Raw genomic sequence first — 14,682 nt, forward strand, 5'->3', positions numbered from 1 at the left:
TACGGCCTCAAGGCCAGGATCCGAACTCGTGGCTTTCGGGTTAGACCACGCCGTTCCACAAGTTTGGGTAAAACATTAGATGCAAACCACTTTGGAGCAACATTAGTTATAGAGTGATGCGAAAAAATTAAATTGCGGCCAACATTAGTGCGACCGATAAAACATTCAAAATTCACCCTCTGATTTCTAATCGCTAAATGAACGCATGTAAACTTTTTCTAAGTTTATCATGTTTGATAAGTAGATACAGATAGTAGATAGTAGATCTGTAGATACAGATAGTAGATAGGACGATAACCATATCGGATCCAATCGTGCATGGGACCAAATGTAAATATTTATTGAGGTAAAGCATCCAGTTTTGTATCAGACAGGGATTGAATGAATACAAGATGCCCACCAATCAACATCGCGTATTTTCACGGTCTGTGCTTGTCATCGCATTTCTAGCGGGTACCTGGTGCTTGCTCCAAGGTTATTGTTTTTTTGTTTTTCTACACTTTTGAGCGATTGTTTTCTTGATTATTTGTTTATTTGTTTATTTGTTTATTACTTGGGGATAGTGTGGTCAACACTATGCCCAGTCAACTTAATTTTCCGTATGTGAGTCAGGTACCCATCATCGCTGGGTGGACTCAGGGACGTCCTATGGACTAGAACCGGGGCTCCGAACTTGTGACTGTTGGGCTAGCAATCGTAAGCTCTACAATTCGACAATGCTGTTCTTTAAATTGAGCACATAATTTTAAAATTGGACAAAGAGATGACCGTTACCTATTCATGGAAAGAATAAATTATCTTGATATAATCTCACAAATTTGTATGCTTAATCTTTGCAGTCCTGTGAAACTAATTATCAACCGTAACATAACGTTTTTTCTATAGTAATAAACCTTTTTTTGTTCTGCTTATATTGCGAGTGCATATTATATTTTATATTAACATCGCTGTTTTAAAAATGGCAGATTAAAACTTTGATTAAGGGAAAAATTATCACCGTAATAACGTGATATAAGCAGAATTGTAGACAAACTATCGTATTATACACACATCAATCTTTTCGCCATAGTGATTATGATCACATAAATGATTGCGAACAATTTTTGAAAATAGTTAAAACCATCATCTGTTACTTAGTTTTGTTGTACATTGTCAGTTTTTCCAAAATATAAATCGATTATAAACAAAATTTACACTGTCCTAATTCTCCTTTGTCCCACTTCTCACCACTCTGACACACGCACACACACAGACACACACAGACACACACAGAAACAGACACAGACACACACGCTCTCACATACAAATACATACACATACACGCACATATACATATAGGCCTATATCATGTTGAAGAATTTTAAAACATTTAAGATAGGTCTACTGAGATAGGCCTACATATAAATATCAGTAAATAACGTTATATATAGCAATCGCTTTTTAAATTAGGTTTCTTTTGTTATACTCAGATATTTCTGCAGCTGCAGATGAAGCAATTTTAAAATTTGATTGTCGACGCAGAGGCGCAATTTGTAGTGAGAACAAATTATGTCATCAAGAAAACGGGACTTGTGATTGTCGTGAAGAAGATTTTTCGTTTCAATGTGAAAAATTTTTTCGTAAGTAGCATAGACATCTTACTTAAATACTGAAAAAAAAATTAAATATAAGTCCAAATATTGGGAAGACAGATTTTTAGATTTTGGGAAAATGTATATTTTGTTTAACACCGAGAGAAATATAATGACGACAACACCGAAACGCAGACACTATCTTGGGTTCGACGCGAATGGGGAAGAGCCAATTAGGTAGCACACAATTCAGATCTACTCATTGAAGAACTTTATTGATTTAAAAACAGTAATGTCACGTACATTTGCCCTGAATATGGTTTTCAAAAAGATATTTCAGAATGCCTGTAACTTTGTCATTTTCAATGCGAATCAAATATTCGTCATTAAAAAACCAAATAAAAGCTCCTTAAAGTCTGTAAATCTTACAAAGAAAAACAAGAAAACAAAAAGTGGATGACATGATCAACATTGACTAAAATAGAAGCTAGAAGAGAATTAATAAAAAAAAAACTAGTTCCAGGACCAACAGTAAAAATCCTCAGAACTATAAAAAAAAATAACAATCGCATTGAAAAAAAAACGAGTACAACATTTTACAATAAACGGCTGATTCGCTAAATTGCAGAAAAAGATGTGGATGCTGCATGATACGAAAACCAAATAAGAATTATTAAATTACTAGAACACTGTCAACCAAGAGTACTAACATCAGTTTGTCTATGAAAGGCAACAATGAAAAATTAAGAACAAATGACACAGAACAGAGAGACCCCTATATTCCTGACATACCACAAGCATCAGAATTTCTAGAGATGTACGTGAGAGCACCGACCAGTAGCTCGATTTTTCCCGGACATGGCGAGTTTTTTGTGACACCCCAAGGCGTTCTCCTACCACCTCACAAAATTTTAAGGGGGTCGTCGGAGGACATTTTTTTTCGTAATATAGCCCATATAAGGCGCCGGTCAGTCGAGGTTAGTTTTGACCCCCTCGCCGTGGACTTTTCGGCCAACCGTCACCGGCCCTCTTGTTCTATCGCCCCAAGGCCAAATTTGACGCGCCTGCGACGCCGGGAAGTCCCTATCGGGCACCCGACCACTTTGCTTTATATATATATATATATATATATATATATATATATATATATATATATATATATATATATATATATATATATATATATTTCTGTGTGTGTATTTTTATTATATCATATTTTTTTCTTTGATGTAAAATATATCCAAGTTAAATAATATTTTCATTCTAAGCTACTTGTCAATCGTGTTCACCGCACGGTTATTGCCGACTGAATCCTACAATTTTTCCATGTGTGTGCGACGAAGGCTTTTATGGAGACCGCTGTCATTTACCTAGAGGTAAAAAATTACAGAAAAGCAATATAGAATTTTTTAAATTTTTATCTCCTTCAATTAGGTAACATCCGTATCAACATTATAAAGCTTCAGTGGACTTAGGTTTATCTGTGACAGAATTGTTTGCATTTTAGAGTTAGTGTTATTGTTAATGTTAGTGTTTGTTTCAGCGAATGCAAATGCTAATGCTAATGCTAATGCTAATGCTAATGCTAATGCTAATGCTAATGCTAATGCTAATGCTAATGCTAATGCTAATGCTAATGCTAATGCTAATGCTAATGCTAATGCTAATGCTAATGCTAATGCTTATGCTTATGCTTATGCTTATGCTTATGCTTATGCTTATGCTTATGCTTATGCTTATGCTTATGCTTATGCTTATGCTTATGCTTATGCTTATGCTTATGCTTATGCTTATGCTTATGCTTATGCTTATGCTTATGCTTATGCTTATGCTTATGCTTATGCTTATGCTTATGCTTATGCTTATGCTTATGCTTATGCTTATGCTTATGCTTATGCTTATGCTTATGCTTATGCTTATGCTTATGCTTATGCTTATGCTTATGCTTATGCTTATGCTTATGCTTATGCTTATGCTTATGCTTATGCTTATGCTTATTAAATTACATTCACGTTCACGTTTACGTTCGCGTTTGCGTTTGCGATTGTGAATGAGACTGTGTTTGTGTTTGTATTTTTGTGTGTTTGTGTTTGACATTGTAATTGTGGTTGTGGTTATGTTTTAGGTTGAGGTTGAGGTTTGTTGTGGTTAGGGTTAGGATTAGATTTAAGTTTAGGGTTATATATATTTTCTCAATCGTCGATATTTAGATATAGACTTTTAATTGGAAATTTAATAGCATATATATATTGACAAAATCCGGGCAGCACCGGGGATATACTGCTTATAATTACACTATTCACGGTCCTTTATATGTAAACTTTTGATAAAGACGAGTTCAGAGCCTAAAAGGTTTTCTTATAATTTATAGTAATGGCTACCAATTTGCACAACCTATGGGCACGCTGTTCTCTCTTGGTCCATGTGCTCACTCGTGTGTTCTTGCATGTTTGTTGAATGCCGGTCCCAGTTGCAGAATCTCTTCTGTAATTAAGCCAGTATTAAGGCGTCTCTTTAAGATATGTACTGTACTGTAAATCAAATGAAGTACTGGTCATTATCTGCTTAAGTTGTTGGTGTGATGACATTCACATTGTTTTCAGTACAAGTTTCCTGCAAAGTGGACTCAATGTACGTCATCATAAATCCGTATGGTGAATTTCATGGAGATATTTTCATTTTCAATCGTAGCTCTGAATCTTCATGTAAATTTAGTCCAATCAATGCTTCTGTGAGTATATTGTTGTATAGAAACATGTACTACATTATTTTCACTTTATTTTTAGCGCAATTTCCATTCTGGAGAATTGCGTTTATTAACTCGTCATTTCTGGGAATGGATGGATGGATGAATGAATGAATGGATGAATGTGTGTCCGGGCTTTAAGTCGTATCTCCTCCTCAACGAAGCAATATCGATGACTAGTTTCAAAAGCAATTATGTTAAGCAAGTTACGAGAATGAGCATAGGCCATAAAAATTCCGGGTTTCTTTCATGTATTTCCCGTAAAAGCCAAAAAACCTCGAAAAAATGCAGTTTTTGGCCCATATCTCGGCAACCAGACCACTTAGCGACTTGAAACATGTACCAATCGATTCCTGCCATAATTTAGAACAATATTGCCGAAAAAAGTTTTCAAAAATATCCTCTCGTTCGGTCACAAATTTTAAAATTACATAAACACCTACAAACCGATCGCTCTTCTAGCTTGAACGCACCCCATCATTATACGTCAGAGCTATTTTTAGATAACATAAGGAAATTGCGCATAAATGTCACTAGACTTTTTTAATTAACTTGCGCGCCTACTGAACGTGATAGCGCAGCCATGGAACGCGATGACGCATCTATTGAACGTGATGACGCGTGTGGTGTGGTTGTATATACATGCCGGAAGTAGAGATCTATCATCTTAATGATTATCATGTTGATAATCAAGTTCAACTAACCAATGGTTTTAATAACCCTGCTCTTGATTTCAAGGTGCTTAGTTTAGTTAGTAGTTAGGTTTATTTAATAAAAAACGTTTTAATAACTAACCAATGGTTTTACTAACCCTGCTCTTGATTTACGCTACGACAGAGCTATTTTTAGATAACATAAGGAAATTGCGCTAAAATTGTCACTAGACTTTTTAATTAACTTGTTTTTTACTAATAACAAGATATGAGCTTATATATATATATATATATATATATATATATATATATATATATATATATATATATATATATATATATATATATATATATATATATTTGAATAATGCACAATACATTCTCTCACATTTTCTCAAAGCAATCCGTCCTCTAATGATACCTAGCAATCTACATAGTTATCTGCCTAAATAAATCATGTTTTAATATGTTTGAAATAACCTACTGGAAGAATTTCATGTGTTCTTAGCGTCATGACACATATACTTGGTTATATTACATTTAAGAACAAAACAAGACATATTATTTAATATAAAATACTGTATTAAAGGAACAAAGTGACATACTTGAAGCTTATCAATTCCAAAATATCTCGGATATACGAGGTTACGGAATAGAAATCAACCATACAAGTTCAGAATGTGGATCCGCAACAAAGTTAGCTACAGCTGATGAGGCGAGTAACCATTAACAGAACTAATGTTAAGTTAAGCCCGATTGCATTCAAATAGTGAACATTGTAGACGTGTCATACTCTTAACTAAGGGACTATGTGTTTGGACAAAGTGAGCAAAGCATCAAAGCTCGGATAGGTCGGCCTACATAATGTTATGGAAAATATAGGCGGCTGCGATACCGCTAACCACAATAACCATTTATATGAGAGATTATAGAAACAGATGAACTCTAATTCATGTACCCCAAGGAATGCCATGGCTTTTTACTTTATGCAATGTCTGATATACACGATGAATTGTTTATACGAATAAATGTATTATTAAAATGTGTACATTCACATAAATGTAATAGTTGTCATTACACCAGAGGCGTAGCGAGGGGGGGGCGGGGGGGGGGGGGCTGCGGACCGCACCGGGTGACACCATTTAGGGGGGTGACACCAAGGCAAAAAATAGTAAAATATATAGAGAAAAATTTGACGGGGGGTGCAAATCGAAAGTTTGAGAGGGAGGGGGGGGGGTGCAAAATCGAAAGTTCGAGGGGGGTGCAAATCGAAAGTTCGAGGGGGGGGGGGGTGGCTGCAAATCGAAAGTTCGAGGGGCGGGGGGTGCAAATCGAAAATTGAAAGTTTGTCCCTGGGAAGAGTCGCTACGCCTCTGAGTGGCACCATTAAGTGCCGCACCGGGTGACACCCGACCTCGCTACGCCACTGCATTACACGACTGTACTATTTAACGAACTTGTTTCCTACACATTTTAGCCATTAAAGTTGGTTTCTTTACGTTACCAAAACAATTTTTTCAGCTGTAACTGGAATCTAAATGTCTCATCGCATTCACAGGACACGGTCAATGTTTCCAGACAATTTTTTATTTCCTACCTGAAAAACATCGCCGACGCCACTGACCAGATTATAAACGTCAGCTGCAGTGTCCCAAATGATACAAGCCTCGAAGTTGGCTCCTACCTGGAAGTCGATAATAAACTTTCCAGGTGGGTGCCAGCATCATCTATAAAGATTCATTTTAAATCGTTAACCATTAATTAAACAAAGTAAAAATCGTATGTGAAAGAATAGTTAAAAGATGGTTTTTAATCAAGCATGCATTGAACGATTCCACTAGCCAAAAGAAAAATACATAAAATAGTTATATGTATTACATCCCATATGAATGAGGTGTCTCCATATTTATATAAATACACAATTTCATTTTTATGACCAATAAATTTTGTATTAAAATATAAAATATTAAATACACAGAAATGTTGTTTTTCTTCATTATAATTATTTGAAGTGAGTGCCAATATTAAAATCGAAAGAACCCTCGCACATTCATTGTTACCTATTTATTTTGAGATGTTTACCTCTTCATCTAGTTGTAGAAAACGATTAGCTTCTATTTTAGAATTAAATAATTTAAATCTATAATTTAAATATCATTTATCTTTTGTGACAGTGAAGTGAATGTTCTTGATATCGAGGAATCTGCATCGTCCAAAGTAACCTTAACTGTGGTCTACTCCAACGGTTCGGTAATTGATCCACAAAAAGAAATCCAACTCGGGACGACCATAAAGCTAAAATTCACTCTACATTCTGATGCCCACAGTGGTGAGTTTGAACACTTCCAACTTTTAAATAAAAATATAGTGTAGAATAGTTTAAATAAACATATAGCGTAGAATATTTTAAATACACATATGGTGTAGAACATTTTAAATAAATATAATATAGTGTAAAATATTTAAATTAAACATATCTAGTGTCGAATTTTTTAAATAAACATATATAGTGTAAAATATTTTAATTAAACATATCTAGTGTAGAATATTTGAAATAAACATATATAGTGTGAAATATTTAAATTAAACATATCTAGTGCAGAATATTTGAAATAAACATATAGTGTAGAATATTGTTTTTAAACATATAGTGCAGAATGTTTTAAATAAACAAGAATAATGTGTAGAATATTTAAAGTAAACATATAGTGCAGAATGTTTTAAATAAACAAAAATAATGTGTAGAATATTTAAAGTAAACATATCTAGTGTAGAATATTTGAAATAAACATATAGTGTAGAATATTTGAAATAAATAGCTATTCGGAGTTAATGACAGTTTACCGTATGAATTAATGTGTGAGGCTTGTTTATGAGCCAGAGTTAGAATAATGATAACAAAAAACACAAGTTACAAATACAAAATAAAATCTAATTGAGTTGTTATTCGAAGGTTTTAGTACATTTATGAAGCTCGTTATAATTTTTCTTTTTGACTTAAAAAAAACAAGTCTCTAAAATAACTAGCTTTATTAAAGATTTTAGAAAAAATTATGTCTTACATTTTCATTTTGGATTAAATACAGGTATAACCATAAATAATATACATTTTATAAACCGTGGTTTCTTTTCAGTTTACAAGAATTTTACCATTGATAAATGCGTTGCTGATAATAATGAAACGGATCCTTCAAAAAAGAAATTTACGAATATCATTGACAAAAGGTAAAATCTGATGACGGTTGAAAACTCAAACCCAATCATCACTTGATTTAATGGTTTTGTTAAAACGAAGTCACGGATAATCTGTTAACTATCCAATGACTGTTGGTTGGTATTGTAAATAAAAATGAACTTTTTCTCTCAACAAAAAGAAAATCTTACAATTCTCAAGCTGATTTAACTTGAACTAATCTGACTTCACTCAATTTTTGCTCCGGGAGGTGGGGGGGGGGGGGGGGGGGGGAGCGTACACTAGTAGAAGTATATTTTCTATATAAATTATATTTCGTTCCGGGGGAGGGGGCGGTAGACGCTCTTCTGGGGGGCGGATGGGGGTGGGAAGCCTGAACGAAACTCGACATGATCTTGTCTTAAAAAACTAGTTCCCTTTTCAAACCTGACGGTCTATAGGGCAAGTGAAGTAGAGTTCACTTGTTTCTGTGACCTCGGCATATGAAGAGATAGTGTGGTCAGCACTATGCCCAGCCTCCTTTACTTTCCCTAACTTGAGTCAGGTACCCATCAGAGCTGGGTGGGCTCAGAGACGGTCTACTGACTTGAACCCGGATTCGAACTCGAGACTTACGGGTTAGCAGTCCAGCTCTCTACCGCTTGTCTTACCTAATCTAATATTAACCTTAACTAACATATCGATACATATCCTAACTTAACCGATTTCATTTTTTTCAGCTGTGAAGTCTGGGACGTCCGTGCCTTATTTTACGAAAACTTCTCTCCTCCCAAGCTAACAGAAAATACAGCGACACTCTCTTTAAAGGCATTTATGTTCCTTGATGACCAGACTGATGGTCGATTCGGCCTTGTCCGGTTCACATGTACTGTGTTGTTGTGTGAACTAGTTTGTCCGCAGGTAACTTCAAAATTTATCTGCTATATGTAACTTCAAAGTTCATCTGTTATAGGTAGCTTCAAAGTTTATCTGCTATATGTAACTTCAAAGTTCATCTGTTATAGGTAGCTTCAAAGTTTATCTGCTATATGTAACTTCAAAGTTTATCTGCTGTAGTTAACTTCAAAGTTTATCTGCTATAGTTAACTTCAAAGTTTATCTGCTATAGGTAACTTCGATGTTAGCCTGCTATAGTAAACTTCAAAATTTATCAGCTATAGGCAACTTCAATGTTAGCCTGCTATAGGTAAACTTCAAAATTTATCAGCTATAGGCAACTTCAATGTTAGCCTGCTATAGGTAACTTCAAAGTTTATCTGTTATAGGTAACTTCAATGTTTATCTGCTATAGGTAACTTTAAAGTTGTTTTACTATAGGTAACTTCAACGTTAGCCTGCTATAGATAACTTCAAAGTGTATCTGTTATAGGTAATTTCAAAGTTTATCTGTTATGTGTTGACTTTTTCAATCTATCAATTATCCCTCAACACTTATTGGCGTTGTTGAATCACTACAGATGTTTTTCTCATAATTTGCGCCATCTGTCTTGATCTTCTGATGCTTTGACTATTTAGGCGCTTTAACTAACTTCCCATTGTATCTGCTTATATGGTAACTGTTAGTGCGTTTTTCAATGGGCAGGACACACGGCTGCTAACCAGAATCGCTAGGTTCGGTTCATAAGATAGAGTTCGTATAAAGTTCTTGTGTTAACGATTCTGATTTGTGAAGATCACGTGTTCCCTATAACTCGATATGATGAGGTCACATGATTATGATATGTACGCGTAACTCAATATGCCTTATATCATATAAAGTGTACATTGTTAGTTATACTGAACATAAAGTAAAACAAGAATACTTTCTTGACCAACATACTAATGAAAAGTTATTCACAGCATCGCACGGTTGTGGGGTGAGAGAGCCGGTAGATAGTGACGTGATGTTTTTAATGTTGGGAGAACCTTACTGCCAGCAGTTTATTCCAGACATCTCTTCGGTTGGGGGGGGGGGGCTCTGCCCTGAAGAAAGTCTACCGCCCCCCCCCCCCACGAACGAAAATATATAATTTTAACTGTGTTCGCCCCCCCCCCCCCCCACGAAAATTTTAGTTCACCCCCCCCCCCCCAAAAAAGTGTCGAGCCCCCCCCCCCCCCCCCACCCACCCGGAGAAAAAAGTCTGGAAAAAACACTGACTGCCAGTAGTTGTCAGCGAAATATTTAGTTTAAATTATTTCTTTCATTACTTCTAGCATTAAGTAAACAACCCCCTCCACTTTTCTGAGGAATGAAATTAGAGAGTATATTCATCAAAACAAGTTAATAAAAAGTCTAGTGACAATTTAAGCGCAATTTCCTTAATTAATTTTTTGTGACAGAACGAAAGGATATTTTTGAAAACTTTTTTCGGCAATATTGTTCTAAATTATGGCAGGAATCGATTGGTAAATGTTTCAAGTCGCTAAGTGGTCTGGTTGCCGAGATATGGGCCAAAAACTGCATTTTTTCGTGGTTTTTTGGCTTTTCAGGGAAATCCAGGAAGGAATTCCGGGAATTTTTTTTGGCCCACAATCATCCTCGGAACTTGCTTAACATATTTGCTTTTGGAACTAGTCCTCGATATTGCTTCGTTGAGGAGGAGATACGACTTAAAGCTGCGGACACACATCCATCCGTCACCAGAAATGACGAGTTAATAATCGCAATTGTCCAGTATGGAAATTGCGCTAAAAAAAATGGCCATATCGCCCGCTGACTCCGAATTCAGACGATTTTTCAGGTTATTTATAGTGAGCTATCCGACTCAACCAAGTCATTCCTTTAACTAACATCGCATCAATAAACTGTTGTAGTATTCTATTCTTTCAGTCAAGGTAATTAGCGTTGTTTTTATCAAAGTTAAGTAAAGAAGGTGGTAAAATTCTCCGACGAATTTTTTATCTTTACGAAAAGCGTTAGGAAGATAGATTTCTTAGTAAATTCTCCAAAATAGATTTCGACTTTAATATGTGGTTGTATATTTGTTTTGAATAATAAGAATTTTCACAAATCTTTGTTACTTCATATTATGCAACTTGTACTAATGCTTTGATTAGAGTTTATAATTCTAAAAGACGTTTTGTTTTGCAGGTTTCATGTGGCACCAATTTAGGTTAGTGAACTCTTTATGTTATTTAATTTGTTAATCCTGTTTGTTGCGTTTTGTTATTGAACTTTTTATGTTAGTTAATTACTTAATTTTGATTGTGTTACTCAACTTATTGTGTTAATAAATCTTGATTGTTGTGTTTTACAAGGGAACTCTTTCTAGAAATCAAACTTGATTGTTATGTTTTCTTTAAAACACCAAGCATTACAGTTAAACTATTTTTTTTTACATTTTCTATTTCTTTTCCTTTGTAAATTAAAACACTTTACAAACTCAAAGTTTGTTCTGTATATATGTCCTTCTATTGCAATCTTTTAATTTCCAACCTGCTCCTATCCTGCATCTGACCACTTTAGCAAGAAGAAAACGGGCCACTGAAAGAGAAGAACAGGTGTCTGCCCTCATCAAAGTTATCGATCCTGTTGCACAAGTTAAAGGTAACCTATTAGTTAAGTTTTAGAAAACAGATACATATTACGACCTATAAATATTCATCAACAGTCAACGTGCACATGTTTTTCTGTTAAAGATAGACGCTGCGATCCCCACCTAAATCTAAATGCTTCTTATACTTTTAAAAGTGTTTTAAATTTATTATTTAAATCTAAATGCTTCTTATACTTTTAAAAGTGTTTTAAATTTATGTACTCTGGCAGGAAAAAAACACCAATGCAGATATGATGCTTTTAATACTGATAGGTCTTGATTCTTCTTATGGTTGTCGGTTAAGGTTTAAGGCTAGGCAATACAGTCGATGATAAGATTAAATCAATATTTAATAACCACTAACGCAACATGTAGACAGCAGTCCCAACATGTTTCAGCATATGAACTTTACACAACAAAATTTACTCCATGAATTCAGATAATCTTACTCCAACCATCCCTTCCTCCATACACAATAATACACATAGCCATTGTAGTGTTCATCCAGATATATGTTTCAATTAAATTCTAGAAATGGTTATTTCCAAATCTAAACCTGTTGCATAACAAATGATAAAATCTTACCGGTATTACGTGGAAGAATTTAAGCGACTCAAATTTTCAACTATAAAATATTGTTAATTGTTATTATAGATCAAACAAATTTTACAAGTCACAAAGAATTTTTTAAAATCCAAGGAACTGCTTTTTAAATCGAAATTCAATGACACTTGAAAATTGCTTTTTATAAAAAACAAATCACGTATTAATTACTCATTATTTGTTTTTTAAATTGAAGTCTGAACAGAATGACCTCTAAAGATTTTTTTTTTCAAATCAAATTAAAATCGGTTTTAAAGTTTAAAAATCTACAAGCACATTTTACGTTGTAACATTCTATTTTTAGAGCTGAAGTCTGAACTGAGTGCTCCCGACTGCTTGAAGCAACCTGACATGATTGCAGTGATTGCCACATTGGGCGGGTTAATCCTAATCCTGATCATAATCTGTATCATCATTGTGTCTCGTCTGATGAAATCTGGCAAAAAAGTGCAGGACAACAACTTTGCTATGCACATACCACGGACGTACCTTAACTCAGCTTACAAACTCAACTGAATAACTTTTGTTACAAAACTTTAATAACTATCATCAAGTATTTTGCTATTCTTAACTAAATAAAGCGAATTTTTTTTTTCTAAGCTTAATATGTTAAACTAAATAACATGCTATTGTGATCTAAAACTAAAGACTAAATTAAATCTTACCTTTAATTACTACCTAAAAACAACTTTAGCATGAATGTGAATAAGCAAACTGGTTTGTTTAATATAATATTTTGAACTAATTATATTTATTAGTTATTAAAGAAAATGATACTTTAATAAGTTTTTTTTAATGAAATTCATTTCTTTTTTTTTTAAATTAAATCATATGGGTTATCTATTAACATTTTCCTAAAAAGGTGCATGTGTAACGTTCTTAGTATTTTACAGGGGAGTATTACCAAATCTATAAATGGTATATCGCTTTCTATAAGGTTGAGATAACCAATACGGGGTCGTACAAATCTATCACGTGTTTTAAAACAATTTTTACCTATCCCTATCGTTACACATCGTCACAAAAAGTAAGACCCTCTGTTAATTTGACGTCTCGCCCCAGCCAAACCCCGTATTCAAAGTAAGTGAAATGTCCGTGTTGTATTGACAAATTTGGTCAGCATTGAGTATACTGATCATTTTTTTTTACAATTTACCACACAAAAACAAATATTTTTAAAAATTGACATATTTTATTATGGGTTAGAATTTAACTTAACTTTACTTTTTAATATTCGTCATCACATTATCTAACTTCATTACTCTTCGCATATTGTCTCACAAGTTATAACCCCCACTCCCCCTATGATATTGACGTCATTTTTGGACATTCACTAGCACGACACCAAACACCCATAGTGATGCCGCTGTCCGGATGTGGTAGGATAGTGACCAGATACACTTAGAAGAATACATGAGCACTTTTGAGATTGCATACATTATCATTTTTTATTTTCAAATGTTTTACTGTTTTTATTGGTTTGTATTTTTGATAACTAGAAGTGAGTGTTTTAAAAGAACAATAAAGTATGTGAACTGAAAATTCTCTTCTTCTTATATATATATATATATATATATATATATATATATATATATATATATATATATATATATATATATATATATATATATATATATACAAATATACATATACATGTATATTTATGGATATATACATAGAGGCCTATATATATACATATATATATATATATATATATATATATATATATATATATATATATATATATATGCAGCTATAATATAGACATGTACACTAATTATTTATTTTGATAAGCTACAGTTGATTATCGCTGAGATCATGTTTTGACACATGTTGATGATTATATCTAATCTCCAGAGATTACACAGATACAGAGATGACAGTAAAACTGCGTTACAACACCGTTTAGCAACGTTTTGTGGTTTTGGTGGTTACATTAATTTTATATCAGAGTTAACTAAACAGTGTTGTTAGTTTGAGTTTTTATTCATACAAGAGGTTAAAGATTAATTACAACACAAATTGAAAACAAACTTAAATGTCTGAAATTTTAAACTGTTTGCATACACGTATTCGTTGATTCAGAATATAATGTTTAAAAAAGTTGTGACGCAGCTGTGATTGAAGACTTAGCATTTGAAAGAGAAACAATGAGCAGTAAAAGTAAAGTTCCCTTTCGGACTTGCGGCCCTTGTTGCAGGTGAAGAAGAGTTCACCTGTTTCTGTGACCGTGGCGGAAGAATGGATTGTGTAGTTCACACTATGTCCAGCCACCATTACTTTCACTTAAGAAAATCAGGTACCTAGAAGAAATATATAACATCATGATTTTTTAAAAATAATTAACATTAGAAGTGGTAAAACTCATGTTTACCACGAACAATGTTTACTGGGTAGAGAT

The 14,682-nt window shown here is 33.8% G+C and overlaps 1 protein-coding gene across 1 annotated transcript; it reads left to right on the forward strand.

The window, feature by feature from the left end:
* The first annotated feature begins 341 nt into the window (after positions 1-341).
* LOC131958178 (EGF-like domain-containing protein 2) lies at positions 342-12,834 on the forward strand. Its single transcript, XM_059323050.1, has 12 exons — positions 342-474; positions 1,470-1,619; positions 2,840-2,947; positions 4,175-4,302; positions 5,560-5,685; positions 6,529-6,680; positions 7,145-7,299; positions 8,105-8,195; positions 8,883-9,063; positions 11,234-11,255; positions 11,609-11,689; positions 12,586-12,834. Exons 1-12 carry the CDS (start codon positions 393-395, stop codon positions 12,795-12,797), a joined length of 1,488 nt encoding a protein of 495 aa, XP_059179033.1. The 5' UTR covers positions 342-392; the 3' UTR covers positions 12,798-12,834.
* The last annotated feature ends 1,848 nt before the right edge of the window (positions 12,835-14,682 follow it).

The sequence above is a fragment of the Physella acuta genome, unplaced genomic scaffold (assembly GCF_028476545.2).
Source record: "Physella acuta isolate Inbredline_101_S28 unplaced genomic scaffold, ASM2847654v3 ptg001297l, whole genome shotgun sequence".
NCBI classification, from domain to species: domain Eukaryota; kingdom Metazoa; phylum Mollusca; class Gastropoda; family Physidae; genus Physella; species Physella acuta.

Coding starts and splice junctions, on each gene's coding strand:
- LOC131958178 (XM_059323050.1), top strand. CDS start 393: ATGCCCACCAATCAACATCGCGTATTTTCACGGTCTGTGCTTGTCATC. Junction 1,620..2,839: donor TCAATGTGAAAAATTTTTTC/GTAAGTAGCATA, acceptor TTTCATTCTAAG/CTACTTGTCAATCGTGTTCA. Junction 6,681..7,144: donor GTCGATAATAAACTTTCCAG/GTGGGTGCCAGC, acceptor CTTTTGTGACAG/TGAAGTGAATGTTCTTGATA.